The sequence below is a fragment of the Suncus etruscus genome, chromosome 5, assembly GCF_024139225.1.
Source record: "Suncus etruscus isolate mSunEtr1 chromosome 5, mSunEtr1.pri.cur, whole genome shotgun sequence".
Classification (NCBI taxonomy): domain Eukaryota; kingdom Metazoa; phylum Chordata; class Mammalia; order Eulipotyphla; family Soricidae; genus Suncus; species Suncus etruscus.
Genome location: NC_064852.1, coordinates 93,325,143 through 93,338,193, shown reverse-complemented (window position 1 = coordinate 93,338,193; position 13,051 = coordinate 93,325,143). Strand labels below are relative to the sequence as shown.

Below are 13,051 nucleotides of genomic sequence, written 5' to 3'. Positions count from 1 at the left end.
GTATAGAGAATAGAACACTGGCCTTGAGCACAGTTGACCCAAGTTCAATCCCCAGCATCCTATATGGTCTCCTGAGGCTGCCAGGATTGATTCCTGAGTGCAGAGCCAGAAGTAACCCTTGTGTGCTGCCAGTTGTGGCCCAAAACAAAGACAAAAGAAGTTTCAAAAATAAAGTGAGTATCTCTTCAAATCCTACAAGAGAATTCTACCTCCTGTTTGTTCTGGAAGGTATTCCAGATACAAGGCATAGATACTAAAGATTAAAACTCCAGGGTTGGCCCATGATACCAACTGAACATTCTTTAAATTTTAAACAGATGATCTTCCATTTTCCTGAAAGACCAGGAAGATGCTTCAATCATAGTGAGAAATTGCTGGCAAAGGCAGTGCTAGGCTAGGGCCTAAGGAACAGGTGTTCTCTCTGCCTCAGGCTTGTTCAGAGGTGCCAGGTTCAGATCTTATGTCCCCTCTGGCCTGTTTCAGGATCTTCCCTGTCCTGGTTTTCTTAATTACAGGCCTCATAATCTGTACTCACAAACCTTGGGGGGTGGGGGGACTTCCTATCTGTCCAGGTTCATTTTAGAAGCTGAAGGGGACAATTAATGAAAAGGGAAAAGCTGGACTATAAGCCTTAGCAGGCTCCTGCCCCAAGCACTAGCTGCAAGATGCAAACCTACTACTAGAAACCCTTCTCCAAGCTCAGCCCAGCCTCCAGATTGGCCTGGTCCCTCCACCCTTTGTACTCTGCAGGAGGAAGCTGCTCTCGGCATGAGCTCATCTCCTTGACTTCTACAGGGAGAAGAGACTTGGCACCAGTTGTCTCTACTCCTTTCCATTCACTGCACCCTGGTGATTCTAGATTTCCTGCCAGTCCCACTTCATAAGGAAAGAGGGCTTAGCAGTGACTTTATTCACAGGCCTGCATAGAATCCCTTTATCTCTGCTGCAATGTTGACCCCTCTCATTTGAGAGGAAACTTCTTCAAAGCACTGTGTGACATCTATTTTTCATCTTTGCTTTGAGGGTGAGTAGTATTCCATCCATTTAAATAAATGTGGGGTCCAGGGCTTCCCCAGAGAATTGACAAGACTGTCTCTGGCCTCTTATGTCTCTCCCTTCACCCAGGTAATGTGGCAGATTACCAATAATCAGGTGCCACGTGAGCTATCTGGACAAAGACTCTATGGGTTCAGCCTCATTCTGTTCAGGAAGCTCCAAGGCCACGCAGCTACTTCGAGTTCTAGTCTAGATTAGAAGCACATTCTCCCCATTTCTCTGTCCATGGCCATCTGGCTCCTGTTATTTGTATAGTTCCTGATGTGTCTTTCAATAAAGTGGGGACACAAGCACCTAAAGAGATTGTCAGGCAGAATCTTCTCAAATGGATTTTTAATAATCCCCCCAAAAAGGAAAGTATTGCAGTTGTCCTAGACCACTGGCAAAAATAGCATTTCCAATGTAAGAGCTAACAGCTCAAAAACCTTCGAAGAAAGAGCCTGCATTTCACCTCTAGTTGAACCGAAAGCTGAAGAGATTTTAATCTGTTAAAAATTATGTGATCTGTTGTGAAGTCCAGCTCTGACCGTGAATGAATCTTCAAAACTTTGTCTTCTCTTTCACAGTACTTTTGGGTTCAGCAGCTCGTCAGAAAAGGCAAGTGGAATAAGTTACTTTTTTATTTCCGGGAGCTACCTTTGCTCTGGCCATGATGGAGTCTAATGGGAGTCTGCCTCTAATCACTTCAGGCGATTCTTCAGCAGAGATGAGTGTCTATGCTAGCTTGTTTAAGGAAAACAACATTACTGGAAAGCGCCTGCTTCTTCTGGATGAAGAAGACATGAAAGACATGGGCATTATCTCCAAGGGACATATCATCCATTTAAAGGTATCTCAAAAAGGGGGCACTGCCAACTCTCCTCAATGGGTGCCTCTTAGATAGCAGGAGAATCATGCGTGGTGTCCAGGACTAAGAAGAGAAAATGGGTTAAAATAGTTTTTTTCCTACTAGTCAGTAATTCCCTTCTGTTCCCCTCCTTCACCAAGGAACCACTACTCTCATATTACAGCAACAAATGGTTGGTCCAAGGGAGTTTCCACCCTGAGACATTCTATTGTAGTCTTTGGTCCTTGAAGCAGCAGGGAGGCAGTGATGGTACAAAGAGAGCCCTTAGAGGCACAGTGGGAGCAGAGTGATTTTATATATTAACTACTTAAATGGAAACACAATTGCATCCTTCTAAACTATAATAAATAGAAATTTTAAAGAAGGGGTGTGGGGGCCGGAGCAATAGTACATTAGGTAGGGTATTTGCCTTGCATGTGCTGACCCAGGTTTGATCTCCAGCATCTCATATGGTCTACCGAAAAGGTATGGCTGAAATATAGAAAGAGAAAGAAAGAAAGAAAGAAAAAGAAAGAAAGAAAGACAGAAAGACAAAAGAAAGAAAGAAAGGAAAGAAAAAAGAAAGAAAGAAAAAGAAAGAAAGAAAGAAGAAAGAAAAGAAAAAGAAAGAAAGAAGAAAGAAAGAAAGAAAGAAAGAGAAAGAAAGAAAGAAAAGAAAGAAAGAAAGAAAAAGAAAGAAAGAAGAAGAAAGAAAGAAAGAAAGAAAAAAAAAAAAGAAAGAGGGAGGGAGGGAGGGAGGGAGGGAGGGAGGGAGGGAGGGAGGGAGGGAGGGAGGAAGGAAGAAAGAAAGAAAGAAAGAAAGAAAGAAAAAGAAAGAAAGAAAAGAAGAAAGAAAGAAAAAAGAAAGAAAAGAAAGAAAGAAGAAAGAAGAAAGAAAGAAAGAAAGAAAGAAAGAAAGAAAGAAAGAAAGAAAGAAAGAAAGAAAGAAAGAAAGAAAGAAGAAAGAAAGAGGGAGGGAGGGAGGAAGGAAGGAAGGAAGGAAGGAAGGAAGGAAGGAAGGAAGGAAGGAAGGAAAGGAAAGGACGGAAGGAAGGACGGAGGGAAGGAAGGCCGGCCGGCAGGAAGGAAGGAGGGAAGGAAGGACGGACGGACGGAAGGAACGAGGGAAGGAAGGAAGGAAGGAGGGAGGGGAGGGAGGGAGGATGAGGGAGGGGAGAGGGAGGTAGAAAATAAGGGAGGGAGGAAGGAAGGAAGGAAGGAAGGAAGGAAGGAAGGAAGGAAGGAAGGAGAGGGAGGGAGGGAAGGAGGGGAGGGAGGGAGGGAGGATGAGGGAGGGGAGAGGGAAGTTGAGGGAGGGAAGGAGGGAGGGAGGAAGGAAGGAAGGGAGGGAGAGAGGAAGGAAAGAAGGGAGGAAGGAAGGAAGGAAGGGAGGAAGGAAGGAAGGGAGGAAGGAAGGAAGGAAGGAAGGAAGGAAGGAAGGAAGGAAGGAAGGAAGGAAGGAAGGAAGGAAGGAAGGAAGGAAGGAAGGAAGGAAGGAAGGAAGGAAGGAGAAAGAACAGGACTTGGTATTAGAACACAAGTAAGCTGGTGTGGTACCTAAGAAATCAGCCCAGGGACTCTAGAGGGCTAACAACTCAGGGCACTAAACTGTCAAGATGCAAGTTTAATTAACTAAAACTAGTGTAGCATGGAAAGTTCTGGCGATGTTTTCCCTTGCTCCCACACTCCCTCTCTCCTTCCTTTCCTCCTTCCCTCCCTCTCTCCCTCCCTCCCTTCTTCCTTCACTTCCTTCCTCCCCTCCTTTTTCTCTTCCTTCCTCACCTTTTTCCTTTCCTTCTTTCCTTCATTTTTTCTTTTCCTTCCTTTTTTCATCTCTTTACTTTCCTTATTTTTTTGCTCTCCACACTTTATCTCTTTCTCTACTTTTTCCTGTTCTCAGTTTCTCTCTTTCTTTATCTTTTCTTTCTCTCTTTTTCTATTTTTTTAGGATATATGCATTACTCTTCAGCAGTGCTAGTGACACTGGGGCCATCTGGTGATGGCCATCATCACATCTGGATACCTTGGGCCATCAGATGCTGGAGATTACATGAGGGTCCTGGGTGCCAGGCACAGGCTCCATCCTTCGTAGCTCTCCCTGGTCCCCAGTTCCATAATTTTAATCTGGAACAGAAACCACCACGTGTGTATTCTTATACCTAATTTTCCAGAAAAAGGAGCCTTTTCCTAAAACTTCAGTTTTCAATAGATTAAGAGCTAAACTTGTTTTTTTTTTTTTTTTTTTGGCAGTGTTAGAATTTGGCAACGAGACCTGGACTTTTTGTTTGTTTTAGTTACTAAAACTAAATAAGAATTGCTGGCATCTGTGCAGGCATTGTTATTAAGCTGGTGTGTTTCCAGAGAGATCCCAGGATAAACTCAAGTTTGGCTGCCAAACCTCCTCCATACCAATGTGGGTATATGGAGGGATCTGCAAAGGTTAGAAAGAAGAAAACAAGAATTAAAAAGGAAAAGGGCAGCTTCTTTCCAAGCTTACATCTTTACTAAGGTTTACCAACATGCCATCTGCTTCCCCCCTTTTCTTCAGAGGGCAACTGGACATTCAACAGAAATTCCCACCAGAATACCCCTCAAAAAATCCAATACCATTCTGTGATATCACTCTTGGGGGCCCTGGAGAATTGCATTGCCTTCCTCCACCAGAGACCATTTCCAAGACAAAAATTATGTTCTGAGACTAGAGGGTAGTAGAGCAAGCAACCAGTTCCAGTTGTCTCTGAAACCACATAAGTTCCTCCAAGTACCATCAGAGTGATCTCTGAGAACAAAGCAAGAATAAGCCCTGAGCACTGCTTGGTATGGTCCACAAACAAAAAAATGACTAAAATTAATAGTATGCCTTCATTCTTCTGTCTCTCAGAAGTCCTCTAGGAAGTCTCATTTGAAATGTGTAAATTTCATCTCAAGAACTGCCCAAGAACTCACCTTCTAGTTATCAATCTGTTCCAAAATGATTTGCTGGATGGATTATAGTAGGAGAAATTGTTTTCTCTAGCACAGACAAGTTGCAGGTTCCAAGAGAGAAATCTGGTCGATTATTTTCTTCATTGGCAGGTGCCAATCAATATACTCCCACCTCCTCTTTCCTTTCTGCTGTCTTTGGTAAAAATCCCACCTCCCTTACAGCGCAGTCAAGAGGAAAGGGCAGCAACCTGTGAGAGCTCCTCAAAGTCATAGCCACTGAAGTGGTTCCAGAGTTGGCCTAGGACAAAGTGCCCCTTCATGCTGGTTGTGAATCACTGCAACAAGCAGCAGCCAAATGTATTGACTTATGCTCCACTAACACAATGGAACAAATTGAGAGCCTCCCCACTGCAAGACTAGACCTGTGGAAATGCAGAAAAGAATCCTGCCCTTTGGGAATGCATGTCCCAGAGAACAGCTGAGACCTGTCTCCACAGTTTCTCTTGATCCAAAGTGTTGGCAGCATGGTGAAAAGGAGCTCTTCATTACCTCTGCTTGGGAGGGGTGGTAGCAGGCGCTTTGGACAAACGTGTCATAGAACAGTAGCCCTGGATTTAAATTTAGAGCAAAACCAGACTTTGGAATGAAGAGAGGCACAGGAAAGGAACATTCTAAACCAAGATCGTAAGGAGTCAAGTGAGAAAGATAGAACAAAGGAAACTAATGAAATAGATAAAAGTGGGGAACAGGGAGAGCAGTTCTTGGCTGGAGGATAGTGCAGGCATTAAGACACTTGCTTTGCATGTAACAGCCCATTGCAATCCCTGCTACCACTTATGTTCCACTTTACACAGAGCCTTGATAACTGCCAGATGTGGGCCAACCCCAACCCTCTCCCCACAAAAATAGAAATACAACTTTGATGCACAGCACATAGCTCTGCCCAATAGAACAGTAGGATTCATTTTTTTCCTTAATGATGCAAAATAATTTTTATTGAAAGAAATTTATTTAGATGTAAGGGGAGAAGAAAAGAATATGTATTTAAGAGAGAATCTGGAATTATCCAGAGTGAGGAGATGTTGGATTTGGTAGTATGGACCAGAGGTGCCTGTCTGCAGATATATTGAAATCTATTAACCCCTACAGCAAGCTGGGACCAACCCCTAGATGTGTCTCATGTGCTCATTAACGCAGTTCTCAGAAACAAGCCTGAGCAGTACCCATGTGGCTGCCTAGGAGAAACAACCTCCCCCACCCTACCCATATGCTGTGGGTTCTTCTGACAAACAAACTAATAAGAGAAGGAGAGACACAGGGTCATGAAACAAAGGCCATGAATGCTTGCTCTGGCAAGGGAAGGACTCAGAAAACACTCTTAGAGACATGAAAATAAATAATGCTTCAAGCGGAGCCTCAAAGGGCTGAATAGCAGGTGAAGTCCCACCAGCATCATACCTGCAAGTATCTGTGCTAGTGATCAGAAGTATTACACACTCATGCACATATTACACATTTATACATATGTTCATATACATAAGCTCATGCACACATATACACACACATTCACACATAGCACACAGGCTTGAAAATGTGTCCTCCATTCTCTGCTTTTTCTTCAAGGGAGTCACAATCTTTGATGTCCACCTTTTCAGAGGGGTCTCTCAGCTCTACTGAGGGGCCATCCAGCTGGACATGAGCACAGGCCTCCCACTTCTTCCACCACATGGTCGCCACTTGGAGACAGTCTGGGCCCCTTTTCTTCACCTCGGTGCTTCTTCCCTGGCATAAAGGGGCCACCTAAAGGGAGCAGGGTTAAATGTGCAGAAAGTGTTCATTACACTGTCAAGTGCCAGCAGCATTCATTTCACTTTTTTTAAATGCATCTAATTTTTCCCACTTTGGCATTTTGCACCCTCTACCGGGTTTGTTCCATTCACAGAAAAGTGGATTATACCTGATAAGTTTTTAAAAACATGTAATTTAACTTGTCCTTTCCCTTACAGCTTCTTGGTGCTTTGTGGGGTGGATTTGAACAGATACCTATAGAAAAGCTCTCCTAATGCAACCACCCTTGAGTGAGATACAGCCCTAGTGGCAGTCTCTACACTCTTTGTTGTTCCCACAGTTGTTCAGGGTGACACTAGAATATTACCTTGTCACCACTTCCCCGGTGTTTGAAGAATTGGTTTTATTTATTGTTTAGTCTGAGCTTTAACATATTTAAAATGTCTCCCTATTCCATTAAAGAATTACAAAATACCTATACAATGCTTTGAACAATTGACGTTGCTTCTCAATAGATGTTGAATGTTAACATCCCCAAGATATTTTATGAACTGCAAAAAGAATACCTTTGTATGTGTACAATGCTTGTAATATTCTTACCACTTTCAGATCATTAATAAAACCATGTGATTTCCCCCTTCCTTTTTTTTTTTTTTTACAGTCAGCCATTGAGAAGTTAACCCACGATTACCTAAACTTGTTTCATTTCCCACCACTCATTAAGGTAAGATTTTTTTTTCTTCTTGAAAATATGTGACTTTTATTGACATCCACACCTGCTGCATCCACACCTAAATTTGCAAAGGTCGGAAACAAGTGTTTGAAGTGAAATTTCATCATTTCTGCCCAACAAAAGGCGCTTTGAGAGAAGTCAAGGGCATACCCTGAGCGGAAGCCCCTTGATCCCATTAAGTTGCAGTATCAACAGTGCTTTCCTGATAAGTGCTTTCCTGTGAGCTGTTCCAGTGGCTGGGGCTAGAATACAGCCATGACAGTGGGCACGTCTGGCCTCCCATCCGACCCTTGGGACCTTTGTCCAACAGGTAAATCAGTGAGGGAATTCCCACATTCTAAGGGGTGCTCAAAGAAAGTGGGAGGTTTATTGCCTGGATAATACCTTAGTATAATCATCGCTCACTTGTATATAATCTAAAGGTGCTTTGTTGTAGAATTAGCAGATTGTAATGAATAATCAGAACTCTTCTCACTCACAAATAACCCTGGTTTCCTCCCTCCCTAATGCTGTCAGGGCTCACTTGGTGCCTCCTTCTTCTAAGCACCAAGAAAACCATTGTCCCTCTTTGGAAAATGCCTGTGATATCCCAAGTATTGGGACACAGTAGATGAAGGCTCCTAGTGTATGTCCAGGTGCTCTCTGGGATAAAGCTGCACAGAACAGGATGCTTTGTAAAAATAGTAAAAGTGATTATGGGTTTGTAGTGCATGAGATACATCTTTTCAACCAAGTTCTTTAGAGTTTAATATGCCATTTCTCTTGTTTTCAGTAATTGTAATTTGTGACTTAATCCAAAATAATCAAAATTCAAACATCAGTTTAGAATGGGAATTAAAAATAAAAAGTGTTGAGGAACCAAGAAACAATCAGTATCTATGTATCACTTCCAGTGGGACTCAGAGACCAGCAAAGTTACAGGCAGGGCATCCAACCATAGTTGACCATGCAATTCAGGTGCCTTACCCCAATACTATCTCTCCATCCCAACATATCTAGAATAGTGATTTCATCCTTTTCACACTTGCAGACCACCATTGGGTCCATGCACCAGTCAGGGGACCAGCAATCAATAACCACAGTGCTCAAACTAGTTTTCAGCCTTTTTATACCTAAGGACCAGCATTGGTCCACAGTGCTGTAGTTAAAAACTTTGGAAGCTCCATGATTGGAGGAACAATTTTGCCAGGACATCTGGAAAGGTCCCTGGACTACAGGTCAACAAAAAGGAATCTAGATATTAATGACGCTTGTCTTTTTGTTTTAGGACTCGGTTGGTGAACCTGAAGAAAATGAGGAAAAAGTAGTGAACCTTGAACTTGTTTTTGGTTTTCACTTGAAACCAGGAACTGGCCCACAGGTAAATCACCTTTTAATTTCTTTGGATAAATATTAACCTAATTTTCTTTTTTCTTTCCTGAAAATCCATGGTTTCATTCCAGCTCATACCAGGAGGTCACTTGAGTCTAAGTAAATTTCTGTAAGGCAGACATCAGCTAAAAGGCTGCCAGCTGCCCCATAGGCCAAATTCAAGGCATTTGCTTTCTTGTTCAGATAATTCCCTCTGGAAGCCCATCCACACCTGAAGGCAAGAAACACCAGGCATAGCCAGGGATGGGTGTGAAGGCCTCCAGTGGTTTTCACTTGTCATCACAGCTTCTTGAGTTCTATTTCTTTTTTCTTTCTTTTTATTCTTGGTTTGAAGATCACAACCATCAGGTCATGGACTATTCCAGGGTCAGTACTTTCAGTGCTTTCAGAAAGAGAAGTTTGGAAGATCACACAATGCCAGGGATGGAGTAGAGGCCTCCTGCATGTAAAGCCTGTACTACTAGGTCTCTTCAGCCCAATGATTGTGTTTTAAGTGCATCCATTTATGACTGCAATAAGCAACATTATGAATGGAACTGTAAGCAAGGTGGAAACTCAAATAAGCCATTCTAAATAGGATGGCAGGACCTTTAGCCAGTTAGCCAATACTCATTTCATTGAGCTTTCATTTTGGGTTTTTGTTGTTGTTGTTGTTGTTGTTTTTAGTATCTGACAAATGCTTTGATTAAGTAGCCTATGAATTGGAACCATAGTAGGTATGTGTTACTTTGTGTTTTTTGGAGGGCCCAATTCCTATGGTGTTCAGGGGTTACTCTTACCTCTGCTAAGTAAGAATTACTATTGGCATCGCACAGGGAGACCATATGGGATATCAGGGATCAAACTCAGGTCAGCCTTGTGCAAGGCAAACTCCCTACCCACTGAGCTAATGCTCCGGCCCCAGTTTATATTACTTGGGATGACCACAAATGGCTCATAGTAATGCTGACTTCTGTTCACCACCTATGTTTTGGGTGTACAGAACTGAGGTCTAAGTGCAACTCTCTGTACCCATTTCACAAGGAGGAAACTGAGGGTCTAAAGGGTTTCAAAACAAAAAACAAGCCCAATAATTACTTGATCAGTGAGCAGCAGAACTAAAATTTGAGTGTTTACCTCGGAACTATAGATCCAAACTCTTCTCTATGACACCATCCATCTGTCCTTCTCATTCTCCAGTGGTAATGAATGCACAGCTGGTAACCAGTCACTCTGTGGAGCTGGTGAGAGCTTCGTGGGCTCAGACACCCTTTGCTAATCATACCACACTCACCCATATCCAGGTGTTGGGAAGGACTTGAAATCACTTGGGAAGAAGCTTCACACGGGTCTTCAAAAGATGATCTTTCTAGGCTGTCCTCAGGGCTTACCTGTGCTACTGCAGGTACAGGAGTGCTTTGCTGAGTGGACATCTTTATTTCTCTTGTTTTGGCCACAGAACTTGATGGAATGAACACTGCTCTAGTTCCATGTTTCTTGCACATGAGTGAAGGTGCTTCTTTTTCTGACTGGGCAGTGGCTGTTCATTCCTATTTTTACAAGCAGAGATATAAGAGGGAGCAGTGGGGCACCAGAAAGATAATAGCTTATAAAGTAATTTCTTGGCATGCAGGTGACCTGGTTCCATCTCTGGTATACTATATAGTCCATGAACACTGCAAGAGCACAGAAGCTAGAAGTTAGCCCTGAGCACTTCTGTATGTGACTCAAAACAGGAGGGGGAAGCAGGAGAGTTCTCTCTCTGGCAACTGCAAGGACATTTTTGCCCCTACAGTCTCTAACTTTGAGCACCCGTAAGTCCATCTGATGTTAAAAATGTACATTTTAATGTGCTTCTTCAGTATCCTTAACTCCAGGGCACTTCATTTATAAGTGCTCTGTGTTGAAATCTCATTAAGACTTGTCAGTGTTAAGAGGGGAGAATTTCCCTGGAAGATACTTGTCAAAAGTCATCTCAATCAAGAAAGTAACAAAGAGATGACTTTTAATGTTTTGAAAACTGAAAAATATATATTTTGGTTAGAGATCAGAAGCTGCAAGTGCTATTTAAACTACACAATGGTCTGGTTTTCATTCTCCCTTTCCAGGCTTCTGAAGTTGTAGGTTTTCTTCAGGTATGCAGTTATCACAGCCTTTGATAATCTGCTGATCCATGATCATCTCATAATCTGAATTTCATCTGTATGCTCAGCACACTTCTGAACTCTAAGACCGATGCTATAATATACACCAAAATGTGCAGTCCTGGCCTGCAAGGAAGCCATCACTTATGGGATGAAATAGACATGATCAACATTAGACGGAAGGAAGGAAGGAAGGAAGGAAGGAAGGAAGGAAGGAAGGAAGGAAGGAAGGAAGGAAGGAAGGAAGGAAGGAAGGAAGGAAGGGAGGGAGGGAGGGAGGGAGGGAGGGAGGGAGGGAGGGAGGGAGGGAGGGAGGGAAGGAGGAGGGAGGGAGGGAGGGAGGGAGAGAAGGAGGGAGGGAGGGAGGGGAGGGAGGGAGGGAGGGAGGGAGGGAGGGAGGGAGGGAGGGAGGGAAGGGGAAGAAACCTTTCCTAGTAGTACTTGGTGGGCCATGTAGATTAGATTTAGAATCTATAGACTGGAAGGCTGGGCCTAAGCATAGAACTGTCAGCCCATGCAGTGGTGCAGAATATCACTAGGATATTTCCCAAAGCACATCTACACTCTCCCCTCCCCATTGGGAAGTCTTTCCATCAAAAAAAAAATGAATGAAAAAGAGAATAAAATAAAGCAAAAGAAACCCTGGACTGGAGCCATAGTATAGCGGGTAGGGCTCTTGACTTGCATGCAGCTGATCTGGCTTTAATCACTGGCATCCCATATGGTCCTCTGAGCATATGGAGTGAGCCCAGTCAGAGTGATCTCTGAATGCAGAGCCAGGAGTAAGCCCTGAGCATTGCTAGGTGTGACCCAAAAAACAAATAAACAAACAAAAATTAAAGAAACATATTTCAATTTTTTTATTTGGATTTTTTTCCCCTGGGCCATAACCAGCAGTGCTTAGGACTTATTCCTGACTCTGTGCTCAGGAATCATTCCTAGAAAGATTCAGGGGACCATATGGAGTGCTAGTGGTAGCCACATGCAAGGCATCAGCTCATCCTTATACTATCTCTGGCCCAAAGAAAATTTTAAGTTTAGCAAATAAATGAAAGTTCTCTCAGAAGCACTGAGGAGTATTGTTTATGGGACAAGAACTAAGCTGGGTCTAAAAATGCCCTGCACAGACAGTGATTTAAAAGGGGTGAGGAGCAGACATCAGAGCCCAGTGAGACAGAAGAGAATGGATAAGCAAAGCAGGAAGCTGTGGAGGATTCGAATGTGGACAGTTGGGTGGATGCTATTATACGGATGAGATGGAAATGTCAGCTAAAGAGTATTAAATCTCACGAGTTAAAAGTCAAAGAACTTTTCCAACTTCGCTGGGACTGAAAGTTCAACCAAGCACACCTTTTGGGGAAGGGATATGCTTTGCAGTGGGGCTCGAGGATATTTACAGACCTGAGGTAACAATTTCCTGATTATAATGCTTAAAGCCCATACTTGGTACTTCTTCTAAAAAGCCTGCGTTAGGTCATAAATGCCATCTTGTTGATCCCCCTGGCACACCTGCATGATCTGTGATCTATAGGGCACGTTGTCATTCCTGATCAGGAAATAACAAGAGAAAATGGGCTGCAAGCTTGTGAGATGGGAAGACAGCAGAGAACAGAAAATGTATCTTCATTACCCCTTTGGTTCTCAACACATACTAGCTCTGGTACTTGACCGGATTATTGGAGCCATGTGGAAGTGCTCACAAAGGAAGCCTAGAATAAAACTTAGTCCAATGCTAATCTACCAGCTTCTGCCATCTTATTTCTGATCATCATGAGTATTTTTCTCACCAAAGTGCTTTTTTTTATTTAAAAATCATGATTACAAGGTTGTTCATAATATAGTTATTTTTCCATAGATAAAGGTTTTATGATTGAGTTACAGTCATATAATGGACAACAACCTTCACCAGTGCACATTTCCCACCACGAATGTCCCCAGTTTCCCCTCTCATCCTCTTTGATTCCCTCTTCTCTTCCTGTCTCTGTGGCATACATTTTTTTCTATGTCTATCTCTCTTTTTTTTAGACACTTTGGTTTAAAGGAAAGTGAACATTTCCCACCCTTCCCTACCTGCCTCTAGGGCAGGCATTTTACTTCCTTCCTCTCACTCTCTTTCTCTTTAGTTTGACACTGTGGTTTACACTATTGTTGATCAAGAGATACCATGCATGGCACTTTATCCCCTTTCAGCAACCAGAGTGATCAGTTTCAACTGTCATTGTCATTGGC

General features: G+C 42.9%; 1 protein-coding gene across 1 annotated transcript in view; it reads left to right on the top strand.

The window, feature by feature from the left end:
- MAP3K20 (mitogen-activated protein kinase kinase kinase 20) overlaps positions 1 to 13,051 on the top strand; it is a 199,224-nt gene that overhangs the window by 152,339 nt on the left and 33,834 nt on the right. Inside the window, exons 13-16 of the mRNA XM_049773534.1 lie at positions 1,623 to 1,653; positions 1,746 to 1,885; positions 7,257 to 7,319; positions 8,596 to 8,688. Coding sequence (XP_049629491.1) covers positions 1,623 to 1,653; positions 1,746 to 1,885; positions 7,257 to 7,319; positions 8,596 to 8,688 — 327 coding nt within the window. The remainder of the gene's footprint in view (positions 1 to 1,622; positions 1,654 to 1,745; positions 1,886 to 7,256; positions 7,320 to 8,595; positions 8,689 to 13,051) is intronic.